The 20,548-nt window shown below is 38.2% G+C and overlaps 1 protein-coding gene across 3 annotated transcripts in view; it reads left to right on the forward strand.

Moving 5' to 3' along the window:
* Positions 1 to 20,548, forward strand: part of CCDC91 (coiled-coil domain containing 91) — a 425,554-nt gene that overhangs the window by 198,464 nt on the left and 206,542 nt on the right. For 2 of the 3 annotated variants that reach the window (XM_066258026.1, XM_066258025.1), the window contains 2 exons: positions 2,887 to 3,069; positions 4,898 to 4,975. In XM_066258026.1, the coding sequence (XP_066114123.1) occupies positions 2,887 to 3,069; positions 4,898 to 4,975 (261 nt within the window). The remainder of the gene's footprint in view (positions 1 to 2,886; positions 3,070 to 4,897; positions 4,976 to 20,548) is intronic. The other variant, XM_066258027.1, reaches the window with a different exon arrangement.

The following is a 20,548-nucleotide window of genomic DNA, read 5'->3' on the forward strand; positions in this document are numbered from 1 at the left end:
TTCAGGAACCTCTTTCTAGGAGTAAACTGGGGCATCAGTAAGAGAAGAGGATAGTGGTACAACTTTGTACAAAGATAGACGCATTTGAAAACAGATTAAATTACAAATAAGAGAGTTTGGAAATGAGAAAGGACAACAGTTAAATAAATAGAGATAGCTGACAGACAAAAAAATAAAAGAAAAAATTTCAAAATGACGACTAAGCTTGAAAGAATAAGAGTGGATACAATACTATAGAAAGAAAAATGCCTGACTAAGCGGTGGTGCAGTGGATAGAGTGGCAGACTAGGAGGCAGAGGACCCAGGTTTGAAACCTTGTGGTCTCTGGCTTGAGTGTGGGCTCATCCAGCTTGAACGTGGGCTCACCAGCTTAAGCACAAGGGTCGTTGCCTTGAGCGTGGAATCGCGAACATGATCCCATGTTCGCTGGCTTGAGCCCAAAGGTCGCTGGCTTGAACAGGGGGTCACTCGCTCTGCTGTAGCCCCTGCCATTGCCACACAGCTTCAGATACCCCCCCCCCAGCCCATCACAACACATGAGAAAGCAATCAGTGAATAACTAAGGTACCCCAATGAGGAGTTGATGCTTCTCATCTCTTTCCCTTCCTGTCTGGCTGTCCCTATCTGTCCTTTGTTTCTTTCTCTGTCTCTATCATACACAAAAAAAAAGAATGAAAGAAAACTAAAGATTAGCAAAAAGAAAACTGAAAAATATGAAATAATAGAGGAAGGATTTGAGAGAAAGGAATAATTACAGAAAACAAGCAAAGCTAATCTGAGATGTGTGTAAATGTAGTCCCTGAAAAAGATAATTGAAGATGTGAAACAATTATATGAAAAATATAATTCAATAAACTTGCAATAAACAGCTAGGATCTTATAATTTAAGTGTACATGGGTACCTGGGAAATGGACCCCAAATAGTAAACTCTGAGATATATTCTAGTGATTTTAAAGAACATCACAGAAATCTAGAAATACAATGATTTGCTTTTGGTTTGCCATGGACAGTCATATTTATGCCTGTTATCCTAGTGTGATTAACTCCTTTTACTCTAAAAAGTGACACAATTTGGAAAATAAATTAAATAATCAAACTAAAGATAAAGAAATTTCAATCCATATCAGACTTTTAAAAATCATACTTTATGCCAAAAATAATATAATTAAGACACTCAAGGAAAGAAAATATGAATCCAGGATTTATATACAGCTGATTTTCAAATTTAAAAACTGCAAAGTGTTCTCAACATTCAAAAACTAGACTTAAGTTTCATGGTCCTTTTATGAAGAATCTTTCTGACACTTAAGTGAATTTCAAGAAATAAAATCATAAAACCAGCATTTAATCCCTCCTTCCCTCCCTCCCTCCCTCCTTCCCTCCCTCCCTCCCTCCCTCCCTCCCTCCCTCCCTCCCTCCCTCCCTCCCTCCCTTCCTTCCTTCCTTCCTTCCTTCCTTCCTTCCTTCCTTCCTTCCTTCCTTCCTTCCTTCCTTCCTTCCATTTGTATGTGTGTGTGACAGAGACAGAGAGAAAGACAGAAGGAGGGACAGATGAGAAGCATCAATTCTTTGTTGCAGCATTTTCGTTGTTCGTTGATTGCTTTCTCATACGTGCCTTGACTGGGGGCTAAAACAGAGCCAGTGACCTTGGGATCAAGCCAGTGACTTTGGGCTCAAGCCAGTGATCTTGGACTTCAAGTCAGCACCTTTGGGCTCAAGCCAGCGACCATGGGTCATGTCTATGATCCCATGCTCAAGCCAGTGACCCCACGCTCAAGCTGGTGGGCCTGCACTCAGGCCAGCAACCTTGGGGTTTTGAACCTGGGTGTTCTGCATCCCAGTCCAACACACTATCCACTGTGCCACTGTCTGGTCAGGCAAAACCAGCATTTTTGATCAAAATGAACCACAGGAGTAAGTAACTAAATCAAAAAATAAGAGTTAGAAATTAAAATGACATAAACATACTATTTTTTCTTGCAGTAATATTATTTTATAGCACTAACATTGACATAATATAAAATTTACCATTTAAATAATTTTAAAGTGTACATTTTAGTGGTTTTTTTAGTGTATTCACAATATTGTTGAACCATTACTATCTAATCTAACTATTAATATCTAATCCCAGTCATATTCATCATCTCAAGAAGAAACCCCATATGTGGTAGCAGGCACTCTCTATTCCTCTTTCCCCTAGCACTTGGCCACTGCTAATCTGCATTCTGTCCCTGCATTTGCTTACTTTGGACATTACATATATAATGAAATCATTATATGTGGCCTCTTGTGTCTGGCTTCTTCCACTTAGCATAATGTTTTCATGGTTCATTATGTTGTAGCATATATAAGTACTTTATTCCTTTGGTCGATGAATAATATTCCATTGTATGAATAATACTGCATTTTGTTTATCCATTTATTAGTTGAACAAGTGCATTGTTTCTACTTTTTGCCTATTAATAATGCTGATATGAACATTTGTACGTAGCTGCTTTCACTTTAGTTATGCATTGATTGCTGCTCCTGTTTGCCTTGACCAGTTATGTATCGTTGCATATGTAACTAAGAGTGAAATTCCCAGGACATTTGTTAACTCTTTAATTTTTTAAGGAACTGCCAAACTGTCTTGCACAATAGTTGCACTGTTTAACATTTCCAACAGCAGTGTGTGAGTTTTGTTTTCTTCAACTCCTTACCAACACCTGTTTTCTGTTTGTTTGTTTTTTTGGTTTGTTTTTTTAGTATATTTGTTTTTATTATAGCTATCCTAGTGAGTGTGAGTGGTTTGTACTTGAATTTTTATAATGGCTACTGACATTGAACGTTAATATCTTTGGAGAAGTATCTATTCAAGTTCTCCCCCACTTTTTTTTTTTTTTGAGGCAGAGAATCAGAGAGAGAGAGACAGAGACACAGACAGAGACAGGAAGGAAGAGCGAAAGTGGAGAGCATCAACTCGTAGCTGCTTTCACTTTAGTTATGCATTGATTGCTGCTCCTGTTTGCCTTGACCACGGCCGAGTTAGTGTCCCCTTGCTCACACCAGTGACCTTTGGGCTAACGTTGGTGAGTTTTTGGATTGTGTGAATGATCCTCCACTCAAGCCAGAGACCCCATGCTAATGAGCTCGTGCTCAGAGCTAGTGACCTTGGGGGTTTGCACTGTTAACCTTAGCATCCTGGATCAGTGCTTTGTTCACTCTGTCACCACTGGTCAGGCTTCTCATACAGTTTTAAATCTGGTTCTTTCTGTTGCTGAATTATGTGAGTTATTTATATATTTTGAATATTAGACCTTTATCAGATATACTATTTACAAACAGTGAATTGTCTTTTTTCTTTCTGATAGTATCCTTTTATGGACAAAACATTTAAATTTAGAGGAAGTCCAGTATTTGTACTGTTTTCTATTTTATTTGTGCTTATGGTGTCTTATTTTTAGAAAGCATTACCTAATCCCAGGTTACAAAGATATGCACCTGTTTACCTTCAAGAGTTGAGTAGTTTTATGGGACACTGCAACAACTTCAGACTGTTTGAACAGTTTAACCCAAATCATGGCTATCAGACCAAATCATGCAATTTATATCAAGAATCTGAATGAAATGTTTAAAAATGAAGTATTGAGGAGTTCCTTATATGTCCAGTTTTCTCAGTTTGACCATGTGGTAGGAAGGTAAAATGGAAGGTTGATCACTGTAGTCCTGTGGTTCTCAGATTTTGTTATATATCAAGCTGTATTTTTTATTACAGACAAAATTAATTTTAATCTGTTATAAAGAATAAAACTTTTTTTTCATTTTTGAGCAAAAGGAGCTGTGTAGCTTGGGATACACAGATTCAGGTAGAAACCTAAATTCAAGTAGCAGCCCCAGAAAAGAAGAGGCTGTTTTATGTAATTCCCTCCCAAATTCCCAATTAAGTCTGTTTTATGTAAATTAGCTATCTAGAAGGTGCAATTCTGATTGGATAGAGCAGGTCACAGTCCTTTGATAGAAAGATGAAAACAGGGTTTCCCTGCAGTGGCCTAAACAGGCAGTGCAGGAAGCCCAGAGTTCAGTCTGAGGTCTTTCCAGGTACACAGAATGTATGAGGAGCTCCTGGCAGCAAATGGCCACTAGGCTGTTGTTAGTACTCATAGAATTGGGTCATGGGGTGATCATGGAGAGTTCATCTCAGAAGATAAATTCCTTCTCAATGTTCCCATCAAATTAATCTTTCTCCTTGGGGTCCACATATGTATTACTGGAGAAGTAATTAATAAATTTACAGACAAATGTTTGTTGGAGTAATACAAGGCCTGTCTCTTGATCCAGGGCCAGAATTGCCACATGCCCCAAGGGATAACAAACACCATTGTCTGTGTGATCTCACCTCTCAGCATGTTTTTGGTTTTTTTTCCAGTTATTCCCTTTAAGTTTTAATTGCCACAGCCCTCCCTAATGCTTTTAAACAAAAAAAATTTTTAATTGCTTTCCATACATAGATGGGACACAAAATTGAGACTCACAGACATAGACAAAAGTGCAGTGGTTACCAGGGGAAGGAGAAGAGTAGAGACGAAGGGGGTAGGGAGGGGGAGGGGCTTAAAGAGAAACAAAATATAGGGTGACTGAGGATGATTTGACTTTGGGTGATGGGTATACAGCATGATCGACTGTCCAAATAATGTGGAGATGTTTTCTCTAAATCGATGTGCTCTCGTTGACCAATGTCACCCTGTTAAATTTAATTGTCTAAATAAATTTTAAAAAATTGATTTCCACTATTTTCATTTGCAGCGTTGATATTTTACAAACCATGCAATTATTCATGGATGCCAATGTCAATGGTTTTATTATTTTGTAAATAAGAACAAATCATGGTTTACTGTTATTGTTTTTGTTTTTTTTCAGGAAAAACATAAACAAGAATTGGAAGACATGAGGAAAGCTGGTCATGAAGCCCTCAGCATTATTGTGGATGAATACAAGGTAGAGAATTGAGAGTTGTGGGTAAACTTTAGTAACAAATTTATACATAGGCATATGCAAACATACATAAAGAATTCTAGCGTAGTCTTATTTTGGTATAGAATTGCTTTCAAGTGATCAATAAATGTTCTTTGAAAGCATAGTTGGTAATGCTAGATGTTTCTCTGCATTTGCGAAGTTATGGAATATTTGAGAATACAGGATTGGCAGTTGAAGGTACAAAAACAAAATACTATAGAATTAATTGCTGGATTATATTATGGTTCTATTTCTTATAGAGAAAGAATGATATGCTGTAAACCTGAAAAATAATTATACCGGCCCTGGCAGGTTGGCTCAGTGGTAGAGCGTCGACCTGGCGTGCAGAAGTCCCGGGTTTGATTCCCGGCCAGGGCACACAGGAGAAGCACCCATCTACTTTTCCACCCCTACCCCTCTCCTTCCTCTCTGTCTCTCTCTTCCCCTCCCGCAGCCGAGGCTCCATTGGAGCAAAGATGGCCTGGGTGCTGGGGATGGCTCCTTGGCCTCTGCCCCAGGCACTAGAGTGGCTCTGGTCACGACAGAGTGACGCCCCGGAGGGGCAGAGCATCGCCCCCTGGTGAGCAGAGCATCGCCCCCTGGTGGGCGTGCTGGGTGGATCCTGGTCGGGCACATGCGGGAGTCTGTCTGACTGTCTCTCCCCATTTCCAGCCTCAGAGAAATACAAAAAACAAAATAAAAAAAAAATAATAATTATACCTGTTTTTTCTTAAGTTAGATTTCAAGTAATGACAGAAATTGTGATAAATGTTCATATCAGTGATATGCAGAGTATTAGTCTTTTGATTCTGTGCTTGTATAAGCTTAAGCATTTAAAGCAAATTGAGTGTTTAATGTCAAAATCCCCCCCCCAAATTTCATATTAGGTCGTTTTTCCCCATCAGTAAAAGAGAAATACATTTTTGTTGAAATCAAATTCATACAATTCTCCCACAGTTAACCACTGTTAGCTGTTTGATGTGCATACTTATAGATTGTGTCTCTCTCTCTTCCTATATATATATATCCACATCATGCTATGTTATTTTGATTTTGATTTGTTTTTACAAAGTGTTTTACTACTCAATCTATTTTTTTTGTTTCCTACTGTATTTACTCATTATGATTTAAAGGTATTTTCATATCACTAATATACACTTACTTTATTTTTGTCACTGTTCTGCTTTCCACAGAACACACATACCTTAAGTGGTTTAACTATATCTGTATCCATAGGAATGAAACAGTCTGATAAATAGGTCATGAGACAGGAAGGGTCATTATTACACTATTGCCTAATATAGAAACTGGTGCTATTGTTGCGAAGGTCATTAAAAAAAAGTCTGATTTTTACAGCTGTTATTATAGGCTCTTTTTATAATATTGTGAATTTTTAGTTCTGCTAATATAAACTAGCTTTATTATTAAGTTGGGAGAAAGTATAGGATCTATTTTGAACCATCTTTTCTTTTTTCCTTAAGGCTAATGATGTGAAGAATAAAAATACTGGAATTTATATAGTTCTCTTGGAGTAATAAATATTATATTCTTGGATGAATTTATATTTTACTTTTTATTTATGAATTTTAAATTAAATATTTGAAAGTATCAATGTTGTGTGTACTTATTTATGTGTGTTTCTGAACAGCTCAATATTTAATGTATTACATCCTTCTTTTGGTTCTAGCTTCATATATTTCCTTTGCTGAAAACATGTATATTGTGTATTATTTTCAACACTGACAACTAATGTGGTTAAGATCACATGTGAAAACTTTGTAAATATATTCTGCAAATGATACTTTGAAGAGATTTGGTTGTGAGCTAATCATTTTAACTCTTCTTTATCTAGTATAATTATTTGTCACTCAGTTAGAAAGAGAGGATTTAAAAGTATCAGACATTAGGTATTATGATTTGCTAAAAAGAATTAGGAATCAAGTCAGATAGCCTACAAAGTTATATTTTATTTACCATATTATACTTATAGTCAGTTAATATGCAAAATAGATAAATTTGTTTATAGCAGAGAACTTTAGTGTATATACATTTTATATAGCTTCACATTTGATACAATGATATACAGTACTCTGACAAGGAATAACATCTAATATGTTAATTATCACATAAAATTTTATAATGTGGGTGATCGAAAAACACATGGAGAGCATCAACTTTATAGTAGTTGACAATAAAGGTAATTCAGATAGAAAAAATAGCCAATTTTTCCTAGTAGATTAGATGTCTACATAATTTAAGAAAAAAAGAAAACATTTTTTTTTCAATTCTAAGTTTAAGCATGAGAAGTTCATATGGTAATTATTTTATTCTTCTTTTTCTAAGACAGCAACTTACCATTCATTTATATCTTTTAAAGTTTTATATTGTTAAAATATATAAACATGACTGACCTGTGGCTGTGCAGTGGATAAAGCGTCGTCCTGGAACGAAATGATGAGGTTGCTGGTTCAAAACCCTGATGCTTGCCTGGTCAATGCACATATGGGAGTTGATGTTTCCTGCTCCCCCCTCTTTTCTCTCTCTTTCTCTCTCTCCCCTCTCTAAAATGAATAAATAAAAATAAATAAATAAAATATATAAATGTTTTGACAAATGATTCATATTAATAATTAGGTAACTCAATAACAAACCAAAATACACCTTCTAATACCTATCGCTATGAGAATATCAATAGTGTGAATATTCTCTTTGAATTTTATTCTTTAATTTATTATATATTATTGACATCGCTTTTATGCCAGGAACTATTATAGATGTAACACTGAAAAAAATAGACAGGTCCTTGGTCCAGTGGAATATATAGTCCATACAAACACCAGCATGTATATGCACATACCAGAAGTGTGTATGCATGTACAGGAAGTAAGGATAAAAACCATATCTTTCTTGATGCTCTGGCTTTCAAGGCTTTACACTTTTAGCTTTCCTACCTGTGTAGGTATTTACTCAGAAATGCATCTGGACTAGAGAAATCTACCTTCCTACCATGTGGGTTCTAGGAATCCAACATATCCTGACTAGATGTGATCAGTAATTTTATCCCAAGTTGAGTTGAACCATTAACTCTGCCTCCAGATATATGAAGTAGACATTTTTTCTCTTATTCTTTTTACTAAATACAGCTACTAAATAAACTGTGGACTTTAATATATAAAACAGACATAAAATCTTGAAAGTTTGACTAAAAAAGTGAGACTGGCCGGGATCTTGGGATCCAAATAACTATGTACATGATGCCTGGTTCTAATTTTTTTGTTTGTTTTTCCTTCTTCTTCATTTGTCCTAGAAGGCAAGGAAAACTTTCATCTCAAAAGGCAGACAACTATTAGATAATAACTATGTATTCTACTCTTACTGAACATCATACAATAAACTGTAGCCCCATTGCCAGTCCTGTCAACAAAGACTAGTTAGGGAACCTAGACTTTCATCCTCACCAGGCTTTAATGAGATGTGCTTCGTCTTCCCCACTGGGCAGTGTCAAAGAAGTCTGACTGGGAGCCAGGACATTTGGTCCTGCTTGGCAGTATTTCCTCTACCCCTTGAGTGTCACAGTAGGCCATGTAGGAAACGCAAACTTCCACCCTACCCTGATGGAAACAAGACCATTTTCCCTTTCTTCATTGGCAAGGTATGAAGGGATATTTAATGGAGAGTTAGGACTTTAATTACTGCTCAGTAGAAATAAGGTCATCCCCTCTACCTCCACAGTATCTGTGGAGGATATCTGGAGAAAAATAAGGTGACACACTTATTCCGCCTAGCCAGAGCAGTATCAGTGAATTTCTAATGGGCTACTTGAACTCCTAACCATATCCAGCAATAGAGAGGAAATCTTTGTTCTCCTTACCCTGTGTATCAGTAGAGAATGCATCAGGAATCTGAATTTCTAATAGTATCGTACCGTAGGAAATTACTACAACATAATTTAAAATATCCAGGTTCCAATTGAAAATTAATACCCATACCAAGAACCAAGAAAATCTCTTCTTGGGTGAAAAAAGACAATGAGCAGAAGCCAAAACTGAGTTGACACCAATGCTAGAATTCTCTGACAAGGATTGTAAAATAAATCCATCATAAAAGTGATATAACAAGCAATTGTGAACATGATTAAAATAAATGAAATAGATTTAAAAATCTCAGCAAAGAACCAAATTTTAACAAAGTAATAGATTATATCAAGAAGAACCAAATGGAAATTTTAGAACTAAAAAGAAACAACAACCAGAAGGACCTGAAGATGGCAGCGGAGTAGGCAGACGCACAGACTCCCAGCTCATATAATCAAACTGGATTATAAACTAATTTATGAACAATTGGCATGAAAACCCAAATCTGGACTACAAGAACAGCTCTCAAAAAACGAGCAAAGAAGAAGCCACAACAAACCTGGTAGGGAGCGCCTGAATCTCCCCTGCTTACTGGAACAGAGGTGGGGGGTGAGTCTGGGCTCTCAATCCAAGGAAAAGAGCAGTAAATACTGCTCACAGCCACTTGCCTGGTGACCAGGAAACGAGAAGTGTGTTAAAAGGGCCCGTTTGTATTCAAAAAAGAAAGGAGAGAAAGAGAGATGGATGGTGAGGGGGAGAGGAATAAAGGTGATGACCTGAAAAGCTGACTCATTCAGAGCTGGAGGTGGCCATAACTGGGGGAGGGGATGATCTTTGCACAAAGCAAAATACAAAAATACTTCCAGGTCACAGAGATACAGACATATCTCCAGCTCCAATCAGTGCAAGACATAGCTGAAAACAAGAAGTGGGGCGGAGGGGCAGTAACTCAGGTCTCCATGGAGATCTGATATACACCTCCCCCTACTGAAGCTGAGAAAGCAACCTGCCCCCAGAGAGATTAACTGGCAGAAGAGGACTTCAGAATCTCAGGTCACACCCACTGCATTCCTGGATAGAGTTTCAAATAAGCCCCCTGCTGAGATCAGCAACAAGACAATCACCTGTTAGAAAACAAATCAAGACTTCAAAGCGGCCCAAATCCTAAAGTGGATTACAAATAATAGCTGATGCCAACCCAAGAAGACTTAGAAACAACACAAGTGGAAACTGGAGGCAGACAACACCAAGCCTAGACTCAACCAGCTCTACAAAGAAAATACCCAAACACACAGACATAATGAGAAGACAAAGAAGTGCAATCCAAATGAAACCACAAGAGAAACCTTCAGGAGATGAACTGAGTGATATGGAAATAATCAAACTTTCGGAGTTCAAAATAATGATTGTAAGGATGCTTAGGGATCTTAGAACAACAATGGATGGTCACCACGAACACCTATATAAAGTAATAGCAAGTATAAAAAAGGATATTGAAATATTAAAAAGAATCAGTAGAAGATCACAAATACAATATCTGAAATGAAGACCACAATGGAAGGAATTAAAAAGAGGATGGATAGAGCTGAGGATCGAATCATCGAGTTGGAGGACAACTAGAATGAAGGGATGAAAGCAGAGAATAAAAAAGAAAAGAGACTCAAAAAGTCTGAGGAAACTCTTAGAGAGCTCTGTGACAACATAAAGAGAAATAACATCCGCATTAAAGGGGTTCCTGAAGAAGAGAAAGAACAAGGGATAGAGACTTTGTTCAATCAAATCATAGCTGAAAACTTCCCTAAATTAAGGCAGGAGAAACTCTCACAAGTTCAAGAAGCACAGAGGACTCCACTAAAAGGAAACCCAAAGAAACCTACACCAAGACACATCATAATTAAAATACCAAAGCTAAGTGATAAAGAGAAAATATTAAAAGCTGTGAGAGAGAAAAAGGTTATCACCTACAAAGGAGCCCCCATAAGGATGACATCAGAATTCTCAACAGAAACACTTGAATCCAGAAGGGAATGGCAAGAAATATTCAAAGTAATGCAGAACAAGAACCTACAACCAAGACTACTTTATCCAGCAAGGCTATCAATTAAAATCAAAAGAGAAATAAAAAGTTTCCCAGACAAAAAAAACCTCAAGGAATTTATTACAACCAAATCAGTGCTGCAGGAAATGTTAAGGAGCATGGTGTAAACAGATCAAAGTGGGAAAAGAATATAACAAAAGAGGAATACAGCTTTAAAGAGTAAAATGGCAATAAACAACTACATATCAATAATAACCTTAAATGTAAATGGATTAAATGATCCAATCAAAAGACATAGGGTAGCTGCATGGATAAGAAAACAGGACCCATACATATGCTGTCTACAAGAGACACACCTTAAAAAAAAAACATGCACATAGACTGAAGATAAATGGATGGAAAAAAATATTGCAAGAAAATGGAAATGAAAAAAAAACTGTGGTAGCAATACTTATATCAGACAAAATGGATTTTAAAACAAAGACTATAAAGAGATAAAGAAGGTCACTACATAATGATAAAGGGAGCAATCCAACAGGAAGATATAACTATTATAAATATCTACGCACCTAATATAGGAGCACCTAAATATATAAAGCAGACTTTGATGGATATAAGAGTGAGATCAACAGCAACACTATAATAGTAGGGGGTTTTAATACCCCACTAACATCACTAGATAGATTCTCAAGAAAGAAAATTAAGAAACAGCAGACTTAAAGGACACACTAGATCAACTTGATTTAATAGATATCTTCAAAACCTTTTAACCTAATGCAGCAGAATATACATTCTTTTCCAGTGCTCATGTTACATTCTCTAGGATAGACCACATGTTAGGGCACAAAAGTGGTCTCAACAAATTTATGAAGATTGAAATCATATCAAGCACTTTCTCTGATCACAATGGCATGAAACTAGAAATCAACCACAACAAAAAGCTCAAAAATTTTCAAACACATGGAAACTAAATAGCAGGTTGTTAAATAACGAATGGATTAAGATTGCGATCAACGAAGAAATAAAAAAATTTCTAGAGACGAATGATAATGAGCATAAAACAACTCAAAATTTATGGGACACAGCAAAAGCAGTACTTAGAGGGAAGTTCATAGCACTACAGGCACACTTTAAGAAGCTAGAAAAAGCTCAAATAAACAACTTAACCCTGCATCTAAAAGAACTAGAAAAGAACAGCAAGTAAAGCCCAAATGTAGTAGAAGAAAGGAAATAATAAAGATCAGAGCAGAAATAAATGACATAGAGACTAAAGAAACAATACAGAGGATCAATGAAACCAAGAGCTGGTTCTTTGAAAAGGTAAACAAGATTGATGAACCTTTAACTAGACTCACCAAAACAAAGAGAGAGAGGACTCAAAGAAAATTAGAAATGAGAGTGGAGAAATAACAACTGACACAACAGAAATACAAAGGATTGTAAGAAAATACTTTGAAGAACTGTATGCCAAAAAAGTAGACAACCTAGATGAAATGGACAAATTGCTTGAAGCATACAATCTTCCAAAAATCAATCTGGAAGAATCAGAAAACCTAAATTGACCGATTACAACAAATGAGATCAAAACAGTAATCAAAAAACTCCCAACAAAGAAAAGTCTTGGGCCCGATGGCTTCACAACGGAATTCTACCAAATATTCAAAGAAGAACTAACTCCTATCCTTCTCAAGCTATTTCAAAAAATTCAAGAGGAAGGAAGACTTCCAAGCTCCTATTACGAGGCGAGCATAATTCTGATTCCAAAACCAGGCAAAGACAACACAAAGAAAGAAAATCATAGGCCAGTATCCCTGATGTATATAGATGCTAAAATCCTCAACAAAATATTAACAAACCAGATCCAACAATATATGGAAAAAATCATACACCATGATCAAGTGGGATTTATTCTGGGGAGGCAAGGCTGGTACAATATTTGCAAATGTATCAATGTTATTCATCACATAAACAAAAGGAAGGAGAAAACCACATGATAATTTCAATAGATGCAGAAAAAGCATTTGATAAAATCCAGCACCCATTCATGATCAAAACTCTCAGCAAAGTGGGAATACAGGGAACATACCTCAACATGATAAAAGCCATCTATGACAAACCCACAGCCAACATCATACTCAATGGGCAAAAATGAAAAGAAATCCTCTTAAGATCAGGAACAAGGCAGGGGTGGCCCCTTTCACCACTCTTATTCAACATAGTCCTGGAAGTCCTAGCCACAGCAATCAGACAAGAAGAAGAAATACAAGGCATTCAAGTTGGAAAAGAAGAAGTAAAGCTATCATTATTTGCAGATGATATGATATTGTATATAGAAAATCCTAAAGTCTCAGTCAAAAAACTACTGGACCTGATAAATGAATTCAGCAAGGTGGTAGGATATAAAATTAATACTCAGAAATCAGAGGCATTTTTATACACCAACAATAAACAGAAAGAGAAATTAAGGAAACAATCCCCTTCACTATTACAACCAAAAAAATAAAGTACCTAGGAGTACATTTAACCAAGGAGACTAAAGACTTGTACTCGGAAAATGATAAAACATTGATAAAAGATATCAAGGAAGATACAAACAAGTGGAAGCACATATCCTGCTCATGGTTAGGAAGAATAAACATCATTAAAATGTCTATATTACCCAAAGCAATTTATAAATTCAATGCAATACCAATTAAAATACCAATGACATACTTTAAAGATATAGATCACATATTCCAAAAATTTATATGGACCTGAAGAGAACACAAATAGCCTCAGCAATCTTAAAAAAGAAGAATAAAGGGGGAGGTATCACACTTCCTGATATCAAGCTATACTACAAGGCCATTGTAATCAAAACAGCCTGGTACTGGCATAAGAACAGGCACATAGATCAATGGAACAGAATGGAGAACCCAGAAAGAAACCCACAGCTCTATGGACAACTGATATTTGTCAAAGGAGATAAGGGCATACAATGGAGTAAAAGCAGCCTCTTCAACAAATGGTGCTGCGAAAATTGGACAGCAACGTGCAAAAAAATGAATCTAGACTAACACCATTCACAAAGATAAACTCAAAATGGATAAAGCACTTAAATGTAAGGTGTGAAACCATAAGCATCTTAGAAGAAAGCATCGGCAGTAAGCTCTCCGACATCTCTCGCAGCGATATATTTGCTGATTTATCTACACGGGCAAGGAAAATAAAAGACAGGATAAACAAATGGGACTATATCAAACTAAAAAGCTTTTGCACAGCAAAAGACAATAAGAACAGAATAAAAAGACAAACTACACAATGGGAGAACATATTTGACAGTATGTCTGATAAGGGGTTAATAACCAAAATTTATAAAGAACTTGTAAATCTCAACACCAGAAAGACAAACAATCCAATCAAAAAATGGGCAAAAGAAATGAAGAGACACTCCTCCAAAGAGGACATACAGATGGCCAATAGGCATATGAAAAAATGCTCAACATCACTAATCATTAGAGAAATGCAAATTAAAACCACAATGTGATATCACCTCACACTGGTCAGAATGGTGCTCATCAACAAAACAACACAGAATAAGTGCTGGCGAGGATGTGGAGAAAGGGGAACCCTCCTACACTGCTGGTGGGAATGCAGACTGGTGCAGCCTCTGTGGAAAACAGTATGGAGATTCCTTAAAAAATTGAAAATCGAACTGCATTTTGACCCAGCCATTCTACTTTTAGGAATATACCCCAAGGACACCATAGAACGGTTCCAGAAGGAGAAATGCACCCCCATGTTTATAGCAGCATTGTTCACAATAGCGAAGATCTGGAAATAGCCCAAGTATCTGTCAGAGGAGGAGTGGATTAAAAAGCTTTGGTAAATATATACTATGGAATACTACTCAGCCATAGGAAATGATGATATTGGATTATTTACAATAACATGGATGGACCTTGATAACATTATACGGAGTGAAATAAGTAAATCAGAAAAAGTAAGAACTATATGAACCCATGCATAGATGGGACATAAAAATCAGACTCAGAGACAGGGATAAGAGTGTGATGGTAACAGGGAGAGGGGTGGAGGGGTGTGGAGGGGGCGAGGAAGGAGAGGGAGGGGGTAAGGGGAGGTTAGGGGCACAAAGAAAACCAGATAGAAGATGACAGAAGACAATTTGAGTTTGGGTTAGGGGTATGCAGCATAATCAAAAGTCAAAATAATCTGGATATGTTTTTTTGGAACATATGTACCCTGATTATTCAATGTCACTGCATTAACATTAATAAAAATAAGATTTAAAAAAATAGAATAGACAGAAAAAAAGGAAAAAAAAAGAAACAACCAAAATAAAATACACAGTCTGTGAGCTCAAAACATAATAGAAAAACATTAGAAAATAATCAATGAATTTCAAAATAGAGCAGTAGAGGTCATTCATTATGTTTGAATGGTAGAAAGAAAATAGACTGATAACAAAGAAACAGATTTAGGGATCTGTGGGATTATAACAAGGAATCTAAAATTCATGCCATCAGAATCCTTGAAAGAATAAACAAAGTGGGTTGAATTAAAAAATATTCAAAGAAATAGTAGCTGACAAGTCTCAAATTTGTCAGAATAAATGAAACACGTATTCAGTAAGCTGAGTAAACTCTAAGCAAAATTAAAAAAAAAAAACTAAAATGCATTGTGATGATTAATTTTGTGTCAACGTGACTGGGCCATGGTGCCCAGATATTTAGCCAAATGTTGTGGATGTTTTTGTGGGTATGCGTTTTGGAAAAGATTTGTGTTTAAATCCATGAATTTTGAGTGAAGTGGATTGCCCACCATGATTGGGTGGACCTTATCTAATTTTTAGGACTATAAAAATTTTTTATTGATTTTTAGAGAGAGGAAGAGAGAGAAAAAGATTGGGAGAGAGAGAAACATTGATTTTTTGTTTCACTTATTTATATATTCATTGGTTGCATCTGACCAGCAATCAAACCCACAACCTTGGTGTAACAAGATGATGCTGTAACAAAATGAGCCACTGTTACTGGAACAAGGCAGGATTTGTGTTGCCTGTTGTCCTTGTAGGCACTGTAATTCATGAGAGACAGGGATCAAGTAGGTATAAGAACATCTTTAATTTAAGGTGCCAGCAACTTGAGAAGGCAGAGGACTCAGGTCCCAAAAACTGCTGTACTAGTCTTGGCTGACTAGCCAGTTTATATATTTTTGGGGAGGTTAGTAATTAATTCTTGAGCATGCAGTTAATCACATAGTAGAATACAGGTGGTTGGGATCTGATGTTTAGAAATGTACCCTAGGATGCTTGCTTGGCACCTTATAGGTGTTGTTTAACATTGTCTCAAGGGCATTGGTATCTTAAATCCTTGGGAACTTAAGTCCACTTACAAAACTCCCTACATTCCTTGGAAGGACATAAAACAAAGATTACATTATTCATGAGACAGGTTATTTATTCTTGCTGAGAATTATTATTACTGAATTCTTTAACTCCTTATACTTGGAAAGGCTTAAAGGAAGGACATGAAGCAAAGATTTAATTCTTTATTTATGACTTATTTTCTAAAGTATAAATATATAGTAGTTAATCTCTAATATACTATTAACACTACTAGCTGTGGACAAGTCCTGCCGAGGGTGAGGATGACGGAGACGCAAAGACCCAACTCCGGGGACCAGGTTCAGTGACGCAGATCCACTTTATTCAGGAAGTAAGTTAGCTTATATACATGGGTTCAGCCAATAGGATGTTACGGCATGTCCTTCATAGCCAGTGGCTGAAAAGATCAGGGAGCTGCATGGTTGGCACTGAATCACTTCCTTATGGTGGGCAAGCTCCCTTCCTGGGTATGCCCAGGAGGGTTCTAGGAGCTGGAGTATTCTCACAGCATTACATCAGCCACAGCTGCTAGGAATGCACTCTGCACTCCACCCACAGCTCCCCCTTCTCTTTTAATTAAGGCCAGTTGGACTTGATGAATGACAGCTTACTGTTGTAGCTTCTGAATGCTACACATTATGCAACAGAACTCTAGTAGAACTAAAACAACTATAATACCTATTATACTATATGCTAATAGATTAGCTGGATTAAACAATGGGGCAAGCTTCTGTAATGTTTGACTGGTTAGGAAATAGAATGGAGGTCTTAAACAAGGGATTCTTCCTAGGGGTCAGGATGTCATTTCCCTCCCATTGTGTTACAGAGAGCTTCTAGGTGCCGTTAAACACAGTTCCATTTTGATTGTAAAAAATGGACGTCCATGCACAAAGGACGTCCCCTTTCCACAAAGGTCCCAGCGTCCAAACAGAGAACAGATGGCTTGCAATGGGCTCGTACTGCATATGGTTGCAAGGCACATTACACAAATTACAACAACATGGCAAATCATACAATTTCAGCAATTACAAAGGTACGTTTCACCAGTCTCTGAGCACTTTGCCAATAGTACAAAATGTCCTTGGCCTTTTTTCTAGCCATGGGAAAAGCTTCCCGGGGCAGGGGAGTGCTTCCAGCAAAGCTGCTCCCCACCCCCATCGGGGTATTTCACATTGTCCAAAATCCGTAAGTCCATCCAACAAAGGAGCCAGTGCTCACTCAGGTCATAGTCCAGGAAATCAGTCCATGCACATGAGGCCTCAGTCACCCCCCTCATCCCTGCCATCCTGGCAGGTCTTACACTGTCCCAAAGCGGAACACGTGGCAATGGCAGTCAGCATTTCCATCTCTGCTCCGGAGAGCATGATAGCATTCACCTCTATGTCTCAAAATGTCAGCAAACCCACCAGCAGCTTAGCAGGCACTCCTTGCTGTTCCAGCGGCCACTCGGTGATGCAAGCCTGGCTTCCGTTCATCCTCCAGCCGCCGCCGTTTACCTTCTGGAGTCTGTGAATTGCAACTCATCCAATTCTCCTCATCCTCCAAAGATGAACTGAAAACACCAGCTTGCGCTGCCGTGCTCGAGCCCCGGGCTGCCGCCGCCTGCATCTAGGAGTCAGCTGTTACTATACACACATAAGCAAGAACAGAGAACCAGGGCCTGGGGTCTGTCAGGGGAATTCTATGGGCCCGCCCCGCCAAAACCTCCACATCCCTCCAGGTGGTGGGGTATGCATGCTGGCTGCGAGGTCTCCTTCTGGAGCACTGAGGACCTCCTCCCCTCAGACATAGTCGGTGTGGAGAAGGCCAGGGCTGTGGCTTTGGACTGGTGAAAACTGGCCATTTAGTGGGTGCCCAAGAAACCCTGTCAAGCAGGTTGGGGGGTTTCTGGGATCCAAATTGGCTGAAAAACACAAGCATAACCTCTCCCTTGCATTAGAAGAGGGTGTGATCCCCGCCACTGTGCCATGGCTGGGTCCTTCCAGCGTCATTTCAGAGAGGAGGCGGAGGAGAGAGAGAGAGCGAGAGATACAAGACAGACAGAAAGAAAAAAGGTGCATGGGGGCATATAGGCTGGCCCATGGGTCTGCAGCAGGAACATGTGTTGGAGAAAATGGCATCTGAGATGCTGGGGTGGAACATTGAGCCCTGGCAGGGAATGCAGAAGTAGCGACTTCTGCTTTTTCCAGCCATAGAGCTGATGGCGCAGTTAGCAATTTGGTTGGTTTCATTTCTGCACGCTCAGCTGCAAGTCCATCAAACTCAGTGGCTAAACTACTTTCCTCCTCAGTGGAAGGGGATGAATAGGAAGGTAGGGGCTCCCCAGAGAGAGAGGTAGCCTGTAATATTTTTGGCACCGGTGGAGGGTCCTTAGCAGGAGCACCAATCAGGCAGGCATGTATCACTAGCAGGGCAGGAATGAGGCCGAGAGGGAAGGTTTACCCCATGTACTTCGGCCGAACAGATACACCGGAAAGCTCAGGCCAAGTATCGGGGTCCCAAAGAGGCACGTCTTGGAGCCAAGGGTTGAAACCTGAGAGGATTTCCCAATAGGTACAAAGATCCTTTTCACTAACTTTAACTCACCTACTCTGTAATAGGGCATAGAGGGCTCAAGCCTGCGGGGCACGAGAGTGGGGGAGGTTTCCCATTGCCGAGGGTCACTCACCCGTCCCTTTGATGCCGGTTAGGTCCCTGCCCCATGTTGGGCGCCAGTTGTGGACAAGTCCTGCTGGGGTGAGGACGACAGAGATGCAAAGACCTGACTCCGGGGACCAGGTTCAGTGACACAGATCCACTTTATTCAGGAAGTAAGCTAGCTTATATACATCAGTTCAGCCAATAGGATCTTATAGTGTGTCCTTCATAGCCAATGGCTGAAAAGATCAGGGATCTGCATGGTTGGCACTGAATCACTTCCTTATGGCGGCGAGCTCCCTTCCTGGGTATGCCCAGGAGGGTTCTGGGAGCTGGAGTATTCTCACAGCATTACATCAGCCACAGCTGCTAGAAATGTGCTCTGCGCTCCATCCACAACTAGCCAGGATCTTATTGGAAAGTCTTAACAGAACAAAGACTGACCTACTCTGAGCAAGAATGTGTTCTTCTTGGGACTCCAGTCTGCCAGCCTACCCTGCAGGTACTGAATTTGCCAGCCTCCATAACTGTGTGAGCCAGTTCCTAAAATATCTTTCTAATCTTTCTGTCTATCTATCATCTATCTATCTATCTATCTATCTATCTATCTATCTATCTATTATCTATCTATCTATCTATCTATCTATCTATCTATCTATCTATCATCTCTCCCTCCATCCACCTTATCAGTTCTCTTTTTCTAGAGACCCTGACTAATACACATATCGTACATAATACATAGTCAAATTCCTGTAAACTAGAGACAAAGGAAAAGTCTTGAAAGCAGGCAGAGAAAGATGACATTTTACCTACAGGAGAACAACAGAATGACATTGGATATTTCATCAGAAACCATAGAGGGCAAAAGGAAATGGAACAAGTGTTGAAAGAAAACGACTCTAGACCCAGACTTCTATCTAGTGAAAATATACCTCTGGAATAAAGGGAGGAAATCAGTGTGTGCTCAGATGAATGAAAACTAAGATAATGTCACACAAACTTAGCCTGAAACGATGGTTAAGGAAGTTACCTACACAAAAGGCATGATAAAGGAAAGAATTGTGAGACATTAGGGAAGGACAAGGGAAAGAACAGAAATATGGCTAAATGCAATAGATGTTCTTTGTTCAAGTTTTTTAACTTATTAGATAAAACATTATAGCACTGTCTGAAGGGGTTCTTGATGTAAGTGAAGGAAATTTTTTAAAAATATACTGTAAACAAAGGAGAATAAAGGACATAAAGGGTGGTAGAGCGGCTTCTACACTTAATTTGAACTGTGCGATTCCAACAACAGTGATAGTATAATTTTTTTATCATGATTAACCCAAATTTATTTACTACTTCTACATTCCAACTTATGATAAGGCTTAGGGGTTTCTTTATTAAACAATTTGATTGCAAGACATTAAACCTATTTAGAGTTAGTTTACATTTGTACCTGTGTATTTCAGATACTATAATCAGTCTAAAATATAGTACAGAAGGCTTTTGTCACTGTGATTTTCAAGAACCTGAAGTAATAATCCAATAGTGATTACTACAGAGGGAAGTTTATTAGTCATGTATTCTGATTAGGAGTAGGTTGGTGAAATATTTTATCTTAATATTTTATAATTTTTTGAACCACTTTATTGAGA

This window comes from Saccopteryx bilineata, chromosome 2 (assembly GCF_036850765.1).
Source record: "Saccopteryx bilineata isolate mSacBil1 chromosome 2, mSacBil1_pri_phased_curated, whole genome shotgun sequence".
Classification (NCBI taxonomy): Eukaryota; Metazoa; Chordata; class Mammalia; order Chiroptera; family Emballonuridae; genus Saccopteryx; species Saccopteryx bilineata.